This window comes from Ambystoma mexicanum, chromosome 3p (assembly GCF_040938575.1).
Source record: "Ambystoma mexicanum isolate Mex_15411 chromosome 3p, UKY_AmexF1_1, whole genome shotgun sequence".
NCBI lineage: Eukaryota > Metazoa > Chordata > Amphibia > Caudata > Ambystomatidae > Ambystoma > Ambystoma mexicanum.
Window position 1 is genome coordinate 883,300,270 of NC_090925.1, and position 13,510 is coordinate 883,313,779.

The 13,510-nt window shown below is 48.0% G+C and overlaps 1 protein-coding gene across 1 annotated transcript in view; it reads right to left on the minus strand.

Moving 5' to 3' along the window:
• Window positions 1-13,510, minus strand: part of LOC138579638 (uncharacterized) — a 600,935-nt gene that overhangs the window by 223,288 nt on the left and 364,137 nt on the right. The window contains exon 5 of the mRNA XM_069649890.1: window positions 10,307-10,502. Within this exon, the coding sequence (XP_069505991.1) occupies window positions 10,307-10,502 (196 nt within the window). The remainder of the gene's footprint in view (window positions 1-10,306; window positions 10,503-13,510) is intronic.

A 13,510-nucleotide genomic window follows, 5' to 3' on the forward strand; every position in this document is an offset into this window, starting at 1 on the left:
ACCTTCTGGGCCAAATGAAATTCCGTCACTACCTTCGGAAGAAAAGAAGGGCGAACTCTAAGGACAACCCTGTCCTTGTGAAATACAGTGAAGGGTGGCTTAACTGAAAGTGCCTGTAACTCACTCACTCTGCGAGCGGAAGTAACCGCAACTAAAAACACAGTTTTCAGAGTTAACAGCCTCAAAGGGCAAGAATGTAAAGGCTCAAACGGAGCATGCATAGAAAACTTAAGAACAAGGTTTAAATCCCAACCGGGCAACAGGAAAGGTGACGGAGGGAACACATTAGTGAGCCCTTTCAGAAACTGTGAAATTAAAGGGATTTTAAAGTAAGAACACTCTTCAGACGAGCGCTTAAAGATGGACAGCGCCGCCAGGTAACCTTTAATGGTACCCACTTGCAAGCCCCTGTGGGCCAAAGAAAGTAAAAAGAACAGAACCATGGGGATGTCACATGCAAAAGGATCCACATTCTGAACTCTGCACTAGTCGCAGAACTTACGGCAACGGTACAGAGACTTTGTTGCTGGCCTTCGGGCCGAAAGCAACACCTCTATCACGTCTTCAGGGAGGTCCCAATCCTTATACCTCAACCTTTCAGAAGCCAAGCGTGAAGGTTGAGGGATCTGACCTCTGGATGGAGAACCTGACCCCCCCTCCCGTGAGAGCAGATCGTCTCGGTAGGGAAGATGACGTGGAGGGCAGATGGACAAGTCGAGAAGGTCCGGGTACCACGTCCTCTGAGCCCATGCCGAGGCAATGAGGATCATCCGGGAACCAAACTTCCGTAACCTCCGCAGCACTTGTGGGATGACGGGGACTAGAGGAAATGCATACAGCAGCGGGAATGATCACTCCACCACAAACGCGTCTCCTAAGGCTCCTTTTGGAGGAAATTCCCGCAAGCGAAACCTTTCGCACTTCCGGTTGACACTGGAGGCGAAGAGATCCACTTGAGGGGTCCCCCAAAGGGCGAAGATCTCCAGGAGAATCTCCTGAGCCAACTCCCACTAGTGAGAGATCGCGCTCTGCCTGCTCAGAGCGTCTGCCGTCACGTTTTCGTCTCCGGCCAGATGAACTGCCGAGATCGAAACTTCCTGCTGGATGGCCCAAAACTCGAGCTGCATCGCCTCCCTGCACAGAGGAAGTGACCCTGCCCCCCCCCCCTTTTTGTTGAGGTAGTGCATGGCCACTGTGTTGTCCGTCAGGATCAGGACACTCTTTCCTCGCACAGTCGGCAGAAAGCCTTCAGGGCTAGCCTGACGGCCCTCAGCTCCAACAGATTGACATGGAGTCTGGACTCCGACGGAGACCAACGACCGCTGACTGTCAGCCCGTTGGCACGAGCTCCCCATCCCGTGAGGGATGCATCCGTCACGATCGTCACCTCCGGCCAGGGAAGCCAAAATGGAGCCCCCTTCATCAAGTTGCCTTCGACGGGCCACCACAGAAGGTCCCGGGCGACCGAGGGCGGCACCTGAACCTGGTCCGACATCCTGCCGGAGGACTGCGACCATTGCGTCTTGAGTGCCCACTGCAAAGATCTCATCCGCAGGCGAGCCTCTGGCACCAGAAGAATGCAGGACGCCATGAGGCCGAGCAACCTCAAGAACTCGAACGCTGGGAGCGTCTGGGCATGCTGAAACTTGTGCACCATCTGCTGAATGTGAAGAGCCCTCACCTGGGGAGGAAAACACTGCCCCAGGGAAGTGCCGAGCACTGCTCCGATGTACTGGAGCCGCTGTGTTAGCGTCAAATGGGACTTCTTTAAATTGAGGGAGAAGCCCAGCCTGTGAAGGGAGTGGCAGGTGACGGACAGATGATCCAGGACTTGCTCGGGAGAGCTCCCCCTGATCAACCAATCGTCCAGGTAGGGGTAGACGTGAATCCCCCCTTGCCTGAGATGCGCTGCCACCACCACCATGAGCTTGGTGAAAACCCTCGGGGCAGAGGTCAATCCGAACGGCAGGACCCGTAACTGAAAGTGCGAGTCGCCAACCGCGAACCTCAGGTACTTCTTGTGCTTGGGATGGATCGGCACATGGAAGTAAGCATCCTTGAGGTCGAGTGACACCAACCAGTCCTGAAGCTGTAGGGCCTGGAGGACTTGAGAGAGAGTAACCATCTTGAACTTCCTGAGGAGTTTGTTCAAACCGTGCAAGTCCATGATGGGTCTCAATCCCCCCAGTCTTTCTTCGAAATCAAAAAATAAGGGGAATGCCATCCCTTGTTCCTCTCCACTACAGGCACCAGTTCTATGGCGCCTTTCTCCAGCAGGGCTTGAATTTCCTGCGCAAGGAGCGGATCCGGACTCTGCAAAGAGGTTCCCCGGTGTATTGTCGCGAGGCCTGTGCCGAAAGGGAAGACAGTAGCCGTGGGTTATGATCTCCAGAACCCACACATCTGAAGTAATGGCTTGCCACTCTACAAGATGCTGCGCCAGCCTTCCCCCAACCGGCGAACCATGGGACATGGCCTCATGACTGAGTGGGAGCGGCTGCGGCGTTACCTGAGGGCAAAGAGGCAACTGCCCGAGCGGCCTTGGCACCACGGGTACCCTGTCGTCCACCTCTGGTACCCCTGCGTTGGCCTCTGACTGCCAGCTCCTCTCGCTTTACTGAAGGACGAGTAATAGCGAAAGGAACCACCCCTCCACTGCTGTCCCCTAGGACGAAAAGGCGGAGGTTGGCGAACTGCAGCACCCAACGACTTTGCTGCAGCTTTTGAGGTCTGCAACCTCTCAAGGCTCTCGTCAGCCTTGCTGCCAAAAAGGTGTTCACCGTCAAAGGGCATGTTGAGGAGCCGGGACTGCACACCAGGAGCAAACGCCGACTTCCGCAACCACGCAAACCTGCGTATCACGGTGCTCGCCGCCATGGACCTACTGACGCATTCAGCTAAATCCAAACCCGACTGAACGGACACACATGGCATCCTTACCATCCTGGACCATAGCAAGGAAACCATCCCGTTCGTCCCCTTCGGGAATATGTTCAGCCGCTAACGCAACACAGTTCCACAGAGTGTGTGTGAAACGAGACAAGGCACAAATGGCGTTGGCCACCTGAAGCGCCATACCACCAGAAGAAAACACTTTCTTCGCCCAGCCATCAAAACGTTTGTCGTCCCTATCAGGAGGGATGGTAGGGTAAGACGCCTGCTTTGCCGGGGCCGTGGCCGCCTGCACCACCAAACTCTCCGGAGTGGGGTGCTTGGTCAAGTAGCAGGGGTCGCTACTGGCTGGACGGTATTTTCGCGACAAGGATCTGCCCACCGCCGGGAGACTCTCCGGAGCAGTCCAAGCCGCCGCCACCCTTCTCTGTAAAGCCATATGGAACGGCAGTACCGGGTCAGTTGGGGGACCAACATCAAGGATGTCCGTTAGATCATCCTGCACAAACTCCCCTGGGGGAGCAGACCATCCCAAGTACTCATAAACCCTAGCCATAAGGCGCCGGTACGAGGAATGAGAGCCAGGCTCAGGCCTACAAAACTCCACCTCCGGAGAGGTGTCCAGTCCACTGGCATCATGCAGTGACTGCCTCAAATCGTCAAACCGACTATGGCCCGAGACAATTTCATCTGGAACCTGACTAGGAACCAGGCTTTCAGAATCCTCATCCGCCTCTGAAATATATTCCAGGTGGCGAAAAGAAGGCACCCGAGAGTGCTTGCTCTTAACCAGAGCCTTCCTAGGGGGTTCCCCCGTGCCACAGGGTACCTCCGACACGAAAGGCGTCGAGCGAATCGGTGCCAGCGTCGAGAGAACAGGCATCAGCGCCTAGAGGGTCCACGTCAGATGCAGCGCCGCCAGCATCGGCGGCGCCGACACAGCCCTCGAAGCCGGAGCCCAGAGCGTGTCCTTCGACGACCTGAGCGTCGACGGCTTCGATGACTTCCTCGGAGCCGGAGCCTCGAGAAAGCCCGTCGATGCCCTCGACGCCTCAGACGTCGGTGTCTTCCTTGAAGACCTCACAGGTGCACACGGTCTCGAACACGTCGAGGACCGGGACCTGGAACGGGTACGTCGAGAACGAGTCTCCTTGTCTGAACGGGACCTCTCCCGTGACTCGTGCCGACCACTAGCGGTGTCTGTCGACCTCTCTCGACCGACCCCACTCGGGGGCGCGGACGGCTTAAACCTGCGACTCAAGAATTGCCAGCATTTTCTTCCCGAAGGAAGTCCATTCCTCTGGCGTCGCACGGCTGGTGGGGTAAGCGACGTGCCGGGCAGAGTCCTCTGAAGAGGACCTGGAAGATGACCGGTGTCGGCACTTCCGAGAATGCCTTGAAGAGGCTGAGGAGTGGCGAGACTGACTCCTAGAAGGAGACCCACGAGACTTCCGACGATGACGCGGAGAGTCACCCCTCGAATCATCCGTCGAAAGCCCTGCAGACCTCGACTTCCGGGGCTTTGACACCCGACCTACCGACAACTTCTTCTTACGTTCGCGTAAGGCTTTGGACGTGAGCGACTGGCAGTCGATACAGTCATCCGTGTCGTGGGCCTCCACGAGGCACCAGAGGCAGGCGTCGTGCGAGTCAGTCACTGACATCTTGGACCCACACTCCCCGCACTTCTTGAAGCCCGGACGCGGGGTCGAAGACGAAGTAGAAGACCTCTCCACACAAAGGATTTTCACAAAAACTAACAGGTTCGAAGAACCGAGAAGAACAGAACTCCAAAGAGTCGAGGCGTTAACCGAGATTCACGAAGCAACACGTTTGCGGAAAAAACGGAACTGAGGCTACAGGCGTCGTGCGTCCTACTTATCACATCGGAAGCTGTGGTGATATGGAATACGTTGGAGGACCCAATCCCCTCAAAAGAGAATTTTCCTAAGAAAAAGCGCGAAAACGCACTAAAGCTCGAGAGCAATAGCACGAGGATCCCAACACTTGAACGTGCGGTAAAAATCTGAGGATGGCTGCCAGAGGCGGGGCTTAGGGAGAGGGCAGTCATTGGCTGTGGTCAGTATGACGCAGAGATCAGTGATTGGTTACTACTACGAAAGACCAGTCAGAAACGAAATGGATACTGATTTTTCTTTACCGAGGATTCCCAGCCTGACGACAGGGAATATTCATGAGCATGTGAATCCATGCCAGACCCCATGCTGGAGAAGACGTGGTTAGATATGGCTCAGAACAAGGGATTCCACAAATGTGGTAACTGCTCCATGTGTATGCATGCTTTACAAACGTCATCTGTGGTGTTTGACAAATTGAGAGAACACTGCATTGAGTCATTTATAAATTGCAACACGAAATATGTGATATATTGTATTATTTGTGTTTGTTGTTTAAAATTCATTGGCAGCACCATAAGACCATTGAAATACACATTAGAGAACATCTTTCGACGATAGCTAGTCAAGAAGCCAAATATCCTTTGCCAATTCACTGGCAAAAAATGCCATCAAATGGATAACAAATCTGATATCAAGTTTGCTGGTTTGGCAAAGCTACGGTTGTCACCACGAGGTGGCAATATAATTGTGAATTACAGCAACTGGAGGCCAGACTCATTTGTAAATAGCAAACTTTGCATTCTGGCCTCAATTCAGACCATGAATTTGCTGTTTATTTATGAATTTGTATTTAGGACATCATTGCATATGTGACTGTTGTACCATTGAATGAGCGACTGGGTGGGCGATGAGCACATGCACAAAGCTAGTATATTTCAGTCCCAATTGAATTTATTCTCATTTATTAATTAGAACGTATCAAAATATTGTTAATATTTATGAGTAATGGCACGGTTTTGGCCATTAAGCAATGATTCTAATATAGACATTACCAAGCTCCTTTTTCTACAAATGTCTCTAAACCTCGGACAATTAATCCTAGGCAATTATCTCCAACTTCAATTGGTCATGAATCCCAATTGTGTATGGATATTAACTTATCCTCTTTCAAGATGGTGGCTCTTAGTGGACGCACCACGAACACAAGTACTGCACACCAGTGCAGCAAATCTTTAAAGCTTCCTTGGTAACCACAGGGCGTCTAGCGTCCGGAATCACTTTCGCTATATGCCTGAATAAGGTAAGACTTGTCTCACAGCCCCTAAACCTCTGCGATATCGCGGATTACTTAACCAATTCGTAGCTTTAACGCGGCACACATAGGCTCCTATGTAGTCAATTAAACAATCATATTTTGAAATGTTTCCCTTTTTCCTTTTGTTCTGACGTGGAAACGCTGCACGGAATTGACCAAATACTAATACTTTGCCGTGTGGATCAATTGGCATGGGCTGGATGATTATGCATCACAGTATAGTTATTTCCGCAATTGCGAGGAATTAGAGGTATGTCTTTATTCTATGTCTTTTTAACACAATGAATGGATGTTAACATATATATCTTTTCTAACATGTCTGCTTAAGTGACACACACGTCTTGTTTTCTGAGCTCTAATTCAGTTATTCGCAGACCCTACAGTGCATCAACTGGCAATCTAGCCAGACTGGCTAATCCTTTGGCGTGTTATGAAAATTAACATACGGTACAACTTCAAAATGTATTATTTTGTGCTAGTGCGCGGGTGCTCTGTTGTGCATTTCAATGGGAGTGCATATAAATTGAAGGCGTTACTAATGGTTTATTCTATATCTTTATCTCATACCCCTCCTTATTTTTCCCTGCTATGTTATGTTTATATATTCAAAAACAACTACATCCTTTGCTTTTGATTGTGGTGAAATGAACCTTGAACCATAAATGATATGCACGACCTCTGCAAGCCCTGCTGTGCCTCTGGATGCTTTATTGTATGTTCTTAAATATGGATATCTGTTGTTATTTGTAATCAGCCTCTGAGGAAGAGCAATTGTGTGCTCGAAAAGCGTGTCAGGCTGGACATATGGGATCTTGATGAATAAACGCACATTATTGGAAGATCATTCTAGTTCCTATTGGCTTTGGTGCTGAGAGACCGATGGTGTAATTTTTACAATTTATCCTTGAGGCGTACTTGGGCAAAGTACCCAAGTTTCTTCTGTCACTTTCAGCCTCAGTCTTTTTCTTTGCAATATCAATTAGCAAGCGCAGTGGACTCTGATTTTTTTTGCCACAAGTATTAACTTACATGTTCTAAATATCTGCATAGCCTTATCACATGTAATAATGTAATATGTCTTATTTTTCAGGTGCAAAAAGGGTGCTTTAAAGGATCAGCGCAGGGTTCAGGAGATCAAGGTAAATTTCATAGAATATAGAAACGTCTATTGGTTTACCACGTATCCTTTTCTTCTTTAGGCATTGCAGCTGCGTGGATCATGAGCATGTGCTGCCTGAACAGAAAATTCTGGCTCAGATGCAATGAGCTTGTTCAAGGTTCTTGAATGCAGAGCACGGTCGTGGTTGCAGGCGCAGTGTAAATAACCTTGTCTGCATAATGGCGGCCGTGACTCACAAGTCTTGCGCGAGGATGCAGACTTCTAGTTAGTGTAGTCCCAACCTCCTGACCCTGACCTCTGAAAAAGCCTGAATAGGGGCACTGGTGTTCTGGGAGAGGTCATGGTCACACTGAGTGGTGGTCTGTTCAGAGTGTGGGATTGGGAATTTCCAAATTTGAAAAAGGTAGAACAAGTAGCATAGAAACTGATGGGGCAAACAAAGACTTTGCAGTTTTAAAATATCAGAAGCGTGTAGTGAAAGCGATAGCAGACACTGGCAGGCCATTCCAGTCTATCAACAGGGTTATGGCTTGGATATGTCAGGAGGCAAACTACCCCCAGACTGGCCATGTAGCTGTGTGCCCTGCTGATTCCTTCTCAAAACGCATACTTCTTTATGTAGTCACGCTTGTGCATGTGGGTCATCACTTGACTGCTGCCAACATCAGGTGAGGTTCTCCACTCCCCAGGGCCGCTAGCACCTCCTCCTCCATTGGTGCGGAAATCTCTAGCGGGCCATGTCCGAGGGCAAGCTGCCTACAAAAAGCAAGATTAGAGGCAGCTCACATCAGGCCTGTCAGCAGCTCTCTGCACACCAAGATCACTGCTCTGCCGCCTTCAGTTCTGCTAAAGTTTGAAAGATATGAGCATGGGCCTCACTGCTTTCTGCACCAAGTGCTTTTATATATAGTATTGCAGCAGAAGCGTGCCCCAGAGGAAATACTGGCCCGTTTTTGGAGAAAAGATTTTCGATCTAATTTTGGTGGCAATGGTTAGCCCATTGCATTGCTTGCTTTTTTCTTTTATCTGGCCATTTGAGTAGATGGGGGCCTTTGGACAGGAGGGAGATCAATGTCAAAAGGTATCTGGTGAGCTAAATTGTGTGCGTCAAACAAGAACTACGGATTAACATCTCGCACATTTTTATTTGGGTGCGTTTAAACCATCGAAACAGACAATTGCAACTTTCTGTATGACCAGAAAAGGGAAACCATGTAGTCAGTCACAAAAATGTTTCACTGGGTTTAAATCCCAGTTTCACCATTTAACCCAATGGCTATTCTTTGGCAACCCATTGAATCTCCATGACTAACCTTTCAAAATGGCCACTTCCTAAACATTCAACATTGCCAGTCATTAAGAGTGATTTACTTCTCAGGATAACCTCAGCAAACAAGCCAGCTCACTGCTGTCATAGATTACTGTAGTAACCCTTTCATATGTTGCACACCACAAAGTAATTTGTTTCGTGGGTCACTCATGCCAACACCACTTGAAATCCATGCGCATCTTCTAAGACTGGTCTATGCTCTGATATTTGCCTTTTGCTGGAAACTGCCAACTCGTATTCACTGCAGAGGATCTACCGGGTTACAATCTGCATCCGATACACACGTTTGAGAATTTGGACATTCCTGCTATGGATGCTAATCCGTATTTTATATCTATTCTGGGGAAAGGGTACCTTCTCACATAACTAACTTTTTATATAACTACTGATCTGTATCCTGCAAGTTTACTAAAGGTTGTATTCCTTCCTGGTGGTTGCTATTTAACCGAGTCCTGTATTATGCTGAAAAAATAACCACATTGAACTGCTACTGTTGCTTTTATAACCACCTGCTTAATCTCATTAAAGCACAGAGAAAGGTGAGTTGGGGCCTTCAAGGATATTCCATGCTTATTTCAATCACTGCCAAACGATGGCATTTGTTCGAGATTAGGAGGGAGGGGCTTACGAAGATTGTTTGAGGACATAATTGGTTTGGTTGAGAGGGGCCCAAAATGTGTCTGAGCGCCTAAAACCCTTAAGATTTCATCAGGCAAACTTTTTGGTTGACGTTTCCTTTAGCTGCCATACAGGGTCCGTCTTTCGAGTCACTAAGTTTCTGTTAAGACATGACTTGTGGTTCATGGCCACCCAATGGCTAAGCACAGAAGGAAGGTGTATAGCAGTACTGGGTGTCCAGTTAAAGTTTCGAAAATAAAGGATCGAATGACCTTTTTATTTGAAAGTCAAAGGGTCGAAAAAAAAGGTTCAAATTTTTATTTATATATTTTTTAGTTTGGTAAAAAAGTTTTTTTAATTTCGAAAACGGGGTTTTGGGGGAACCCCCATAAAAAAATTAAAAAATTAAAAATAAAAAAACCAAACCTTTTTTTCGGTCTTTGACTATCGAGAAAAGGGCACTGTTCTCCACCATTGCCACAATAACTGCAGAGAGGAAACTCAGAAGACCTGGAGATACCCCCATGTTCAGATGCCTTTATCTCAAATACCTTTTAGGATTCATAACCTACGCAGAATTTAACCTGAAGTGACTCTGAAATATCCCTTTCAAAATTAAAATGTGAAAATATATAAAAGCATAGAGTTGAAAACGTAACCTGGTATAAAATGTCCTCCCACAGAGACACACGGCGGCTTTGATTTACTTAATCCGAAAACAAATTCAGGTTACGCCATACATAAATGGAAAGGACTTGATACCTCGAGAAGACCGTACTCAAAAATTCTACAAGCAACTACAATTAGGCATAAACCAAAAATTGAGGTAATGTAGTACCACTCAATTGGTTAAGAGTAACCCTGTCCATATACTGCAGTGTTTGCAGGTTGTGTTCCACCAATAATCTGCATCACTTAAATTTGACATGCTAGGTATCACATGGCAGACCACACATAGGGGCTGTTATAGGAAGCTCTAGTCCTCTCCTTAAACCTGCATGCATTTCCAAGGCACCCAGAAACTGAACTAAAGTTCTGCGCACTCGACTGGAGAGAGTGGGGTAAGGAAAGGTTCCCGGTGTAAGACTTTTCCAACCCTCCTTTCTCTAAATAAAGGCCTCTGAAGCAGTTACTGAAAAATTATAAATAATTTGCGGGTCACCCAGACTTACCGAATGGCGCACTCCTGACAAATGTAATTGTCGTCCAGGTGTTTGGGCACGACAGAAGAGGCCGGGACCAGGAGCAAGGGGGACACCTTTTCACCATCCAAAACGCATGCACGTCCACCACGCAAGACCAGCGGAGCCCAGCTAGTGGGCGGAAGCCGGAGCTCCATACCATGAACTAGGCACCATCCATGCCCATCTGAAAAATAATCACACAAAAGCAAGATTCAATCAAAAACGCAAAAAGATTGTGTTAGGTTAGCGATATTTGTCAAGCAACCATTCACCCAGGTGTCTCTCAGCACTGGGAAGTGGAACTGCTCAATTTAGGAGCTAAAAATGTATAGTTTCAGCATGCGTCTAAAAGGAATGCTCAACCCCTCTCCGCCAGCTACTTTTCCCCTCAGATCTGCATCACATAGCAATGGATTACAAGTCTATTTTCTAGGAACTTCTCACTCTAACAAACCCTTGTTAGCCATGTAACGTAAAGTCAGATTTGGGCAAGTAACATTTGAATACTCCACCAGCAAAAAACAAACACTCCTTCTTGTGATGCCTGCAGGCCGAGCAAAATGGTCTCACATTTAAGCAATCACATACTAACATAAAAAGGCTCACATTACCTGAAAGCGGATGTTAGGAGAATTGAACTTGGGTGTGGGGGGGGGGGGGTTTCCATTTCTAGAGGTTTTCCCACAAGAGTGCATTGCATTGCAAAGGGAATTTCAGGCAGCAGGTTTTACCCGTTGTTTTCGGGGCAGTGTTCATCCACAGGTCGCAACTAATAGTATTACTTTATAAAAAATAGTTTGAAACATTACTGTTCGTTCACCACCGTCGAATGGATGTACTGTTTGCCATAGGCTGGCACCATCAATTGACAGCCATCCCTCCACCCACCCCAACACATAATATGAACACATCTGAATTTAGCCGGTCAACTTGTCAATGTTTATTTCTAATTATTTTGCTGGTGTTAGGTGCTTCCACTTCAAATCAGGTCAGTATTCAAATGAAATTAATTTGATTTGTCGATTCAATCGTTTAATCTTGGCATATACAAATAACATTTTAAAAAGGAATTGAATGAAATTAGTGGCACACGCTTGCCAATGTCAAATCATCACTTTTGAAAGCTGCTGTTTAGTTAGTGCAGAATGCCATTTATTTTGCTAAAAAGTCTTCATGTAACGTGGATTTCATGTAATATTGGTTCATCTAGATTGGTCAAAAGTGGTGGCTCAGTACCTATTAAAATGTCACCTTTGACTATATATATTTTTAAAAATCCACGTTACTAAGAAATCGTGTTTCCCTGCACAGTCCCTTTTCTCAGGTACCTGCAACAGCCCCTCCACTATCCCCTTGTGGTGTTCTGTCTGGATGTTAACGGGGCCTCGTAAGGGATGCCGGGCATGAATAAAAAAGACTCAGACACTTCTTTAAAGAAGATTAGCTACAAGCATCATCCACTGCATCTTGTTGTACTGCTTAGTGGGGCTTTACATATACATTCTGAGCATAAAACACAGGAGCCATGTTCACCAATTACCTTCTCTTTATTCCTCCTTCTCCTTACTGCCCTCCCTCTTCCCTTGTCCGTCCCTTTCCTCCCGCTTCCTCTCATAATCTTGAGCTTCCCTCTTAAAGGGGCTCTGTCCTTTTCCACTCACAACACCTCCCCCTTGCTTAACATGAGACTTCCCAGGTTACCTTTGGTCGATGAGCCGTTGGGGTCTCTTTGTGGTTCGATGGGGCCCGCTTGCTTGCTCGCGAGTCCTCTGCACTCTCTCGTTGCGGTGTTTCATGAGTCTGCTCTCTTTTTCCTCCATCTCGACCACTTCCACTTTCGTTGGTTCATGCTCTTCATAGTATAACTTGTGGAGGAGGGACTCCTTTGGCGTAATTCTGCCATAGTTCCTTGCCGTAGCCGTCACTTGTTCTTTGTCCCTTGTCGTTAGGATGGGCTCTGTGCAGTTCGTCTGTCCTTTGGCTTTGCTTGCCTCTCCCGCATCTTGTTCAGGAAAGTGGTCCTTCTTGTGGGTTGCTTTTAATTACCTATAGTGAATGCTGATTAGTGCATGCTGTAGTGCTGTCCGGTGGCTGAGACGGCTGTGCCCTATGGCGGGACTCGGTATAATGCTGATGGCGTCAGGCACTCTTCGTTCTCCTTGGGTTGGGTCGCGTTGTGACTGTCCTTTTGGCTGTACTGTCTGTGCTGTCCTCCAACGGACGGCATTGGGATTTGTTTAGAGGGTGTTCTTCCGCCCTTGTCTGGTACAGTTGCCTTGTACCGACGTTTCCTGTGGCTTCCATGCCCCCCCGTATGATGTCTCAAAGGGTACTGGGTGGTTGCGAGGTTCATAGTCCTCTCGCAGAACGAGTGAAGTTTGTGTGCCAAGTGCCAGTCCGTCCCCTTTTGGGTGGGTTAAATTAGGGTAAAGGGGTTGTGCATGCCTGTGATATTTAGGTGGACTGGTGTTCATGGCCTTGATGTCTTCCCTGATGTCTAATCGTGCCATCGCTGGACTCTGGTATCTTGCCTGGGCTGGTGGTGTGGGTTGGCATGCAGAGCTTGTGGGTGGTCCTGTTCTCCACATTGCCCGAATAAAACCTTCCTGGCCACAGCGCCAGCATGTTCGTCCAAAGGCTGGGTATGGTTGTGTGTGTGTTTCCACCCTCGCCCGTGGCATTGCTCTTTGCTTGGGCTTTGTTTCCCAGTGTCTAAGTTTCCGCCTTCTCCACGGTCGAGTGGGTTTAGAGTGTTGCGGTTGCCCTTCCGTCAGGGCCGCGATGGCTTCACGTTTAACTTTTCTTTCAATGGCGGCTGCCTGTGCGTCAACTCTCTCGTATGTTTTTGCCAGATTGAGTATTTTCGCTAGGGGTAGGGGCTTTTTGAGAAAGTGTTTGAGCGTTGACGAGGTGCACCCTTCTATGATCCTCAGTCTTATAGCTTCTTCATCATTGAAGTTGGCAAAGTCGCAGTCCACTATCTTCTGCAGGAGACGGAAGACGAACTCTCCAATGGATTTGTGTGGACGCTGCCTGTGTTTGTTGAATGCAAGGCATTCGTAGTCTTTGTTGGGGCCTACTATCAGCTTGTCGTTGACTGCATTGAGGAGGCGTTGGTACGTGGCCTTGTCTATTGCTGGAATTGTCTTGATGTCCGTTACCTCCCTTCCTACCATGTTCTTGAATATGCTG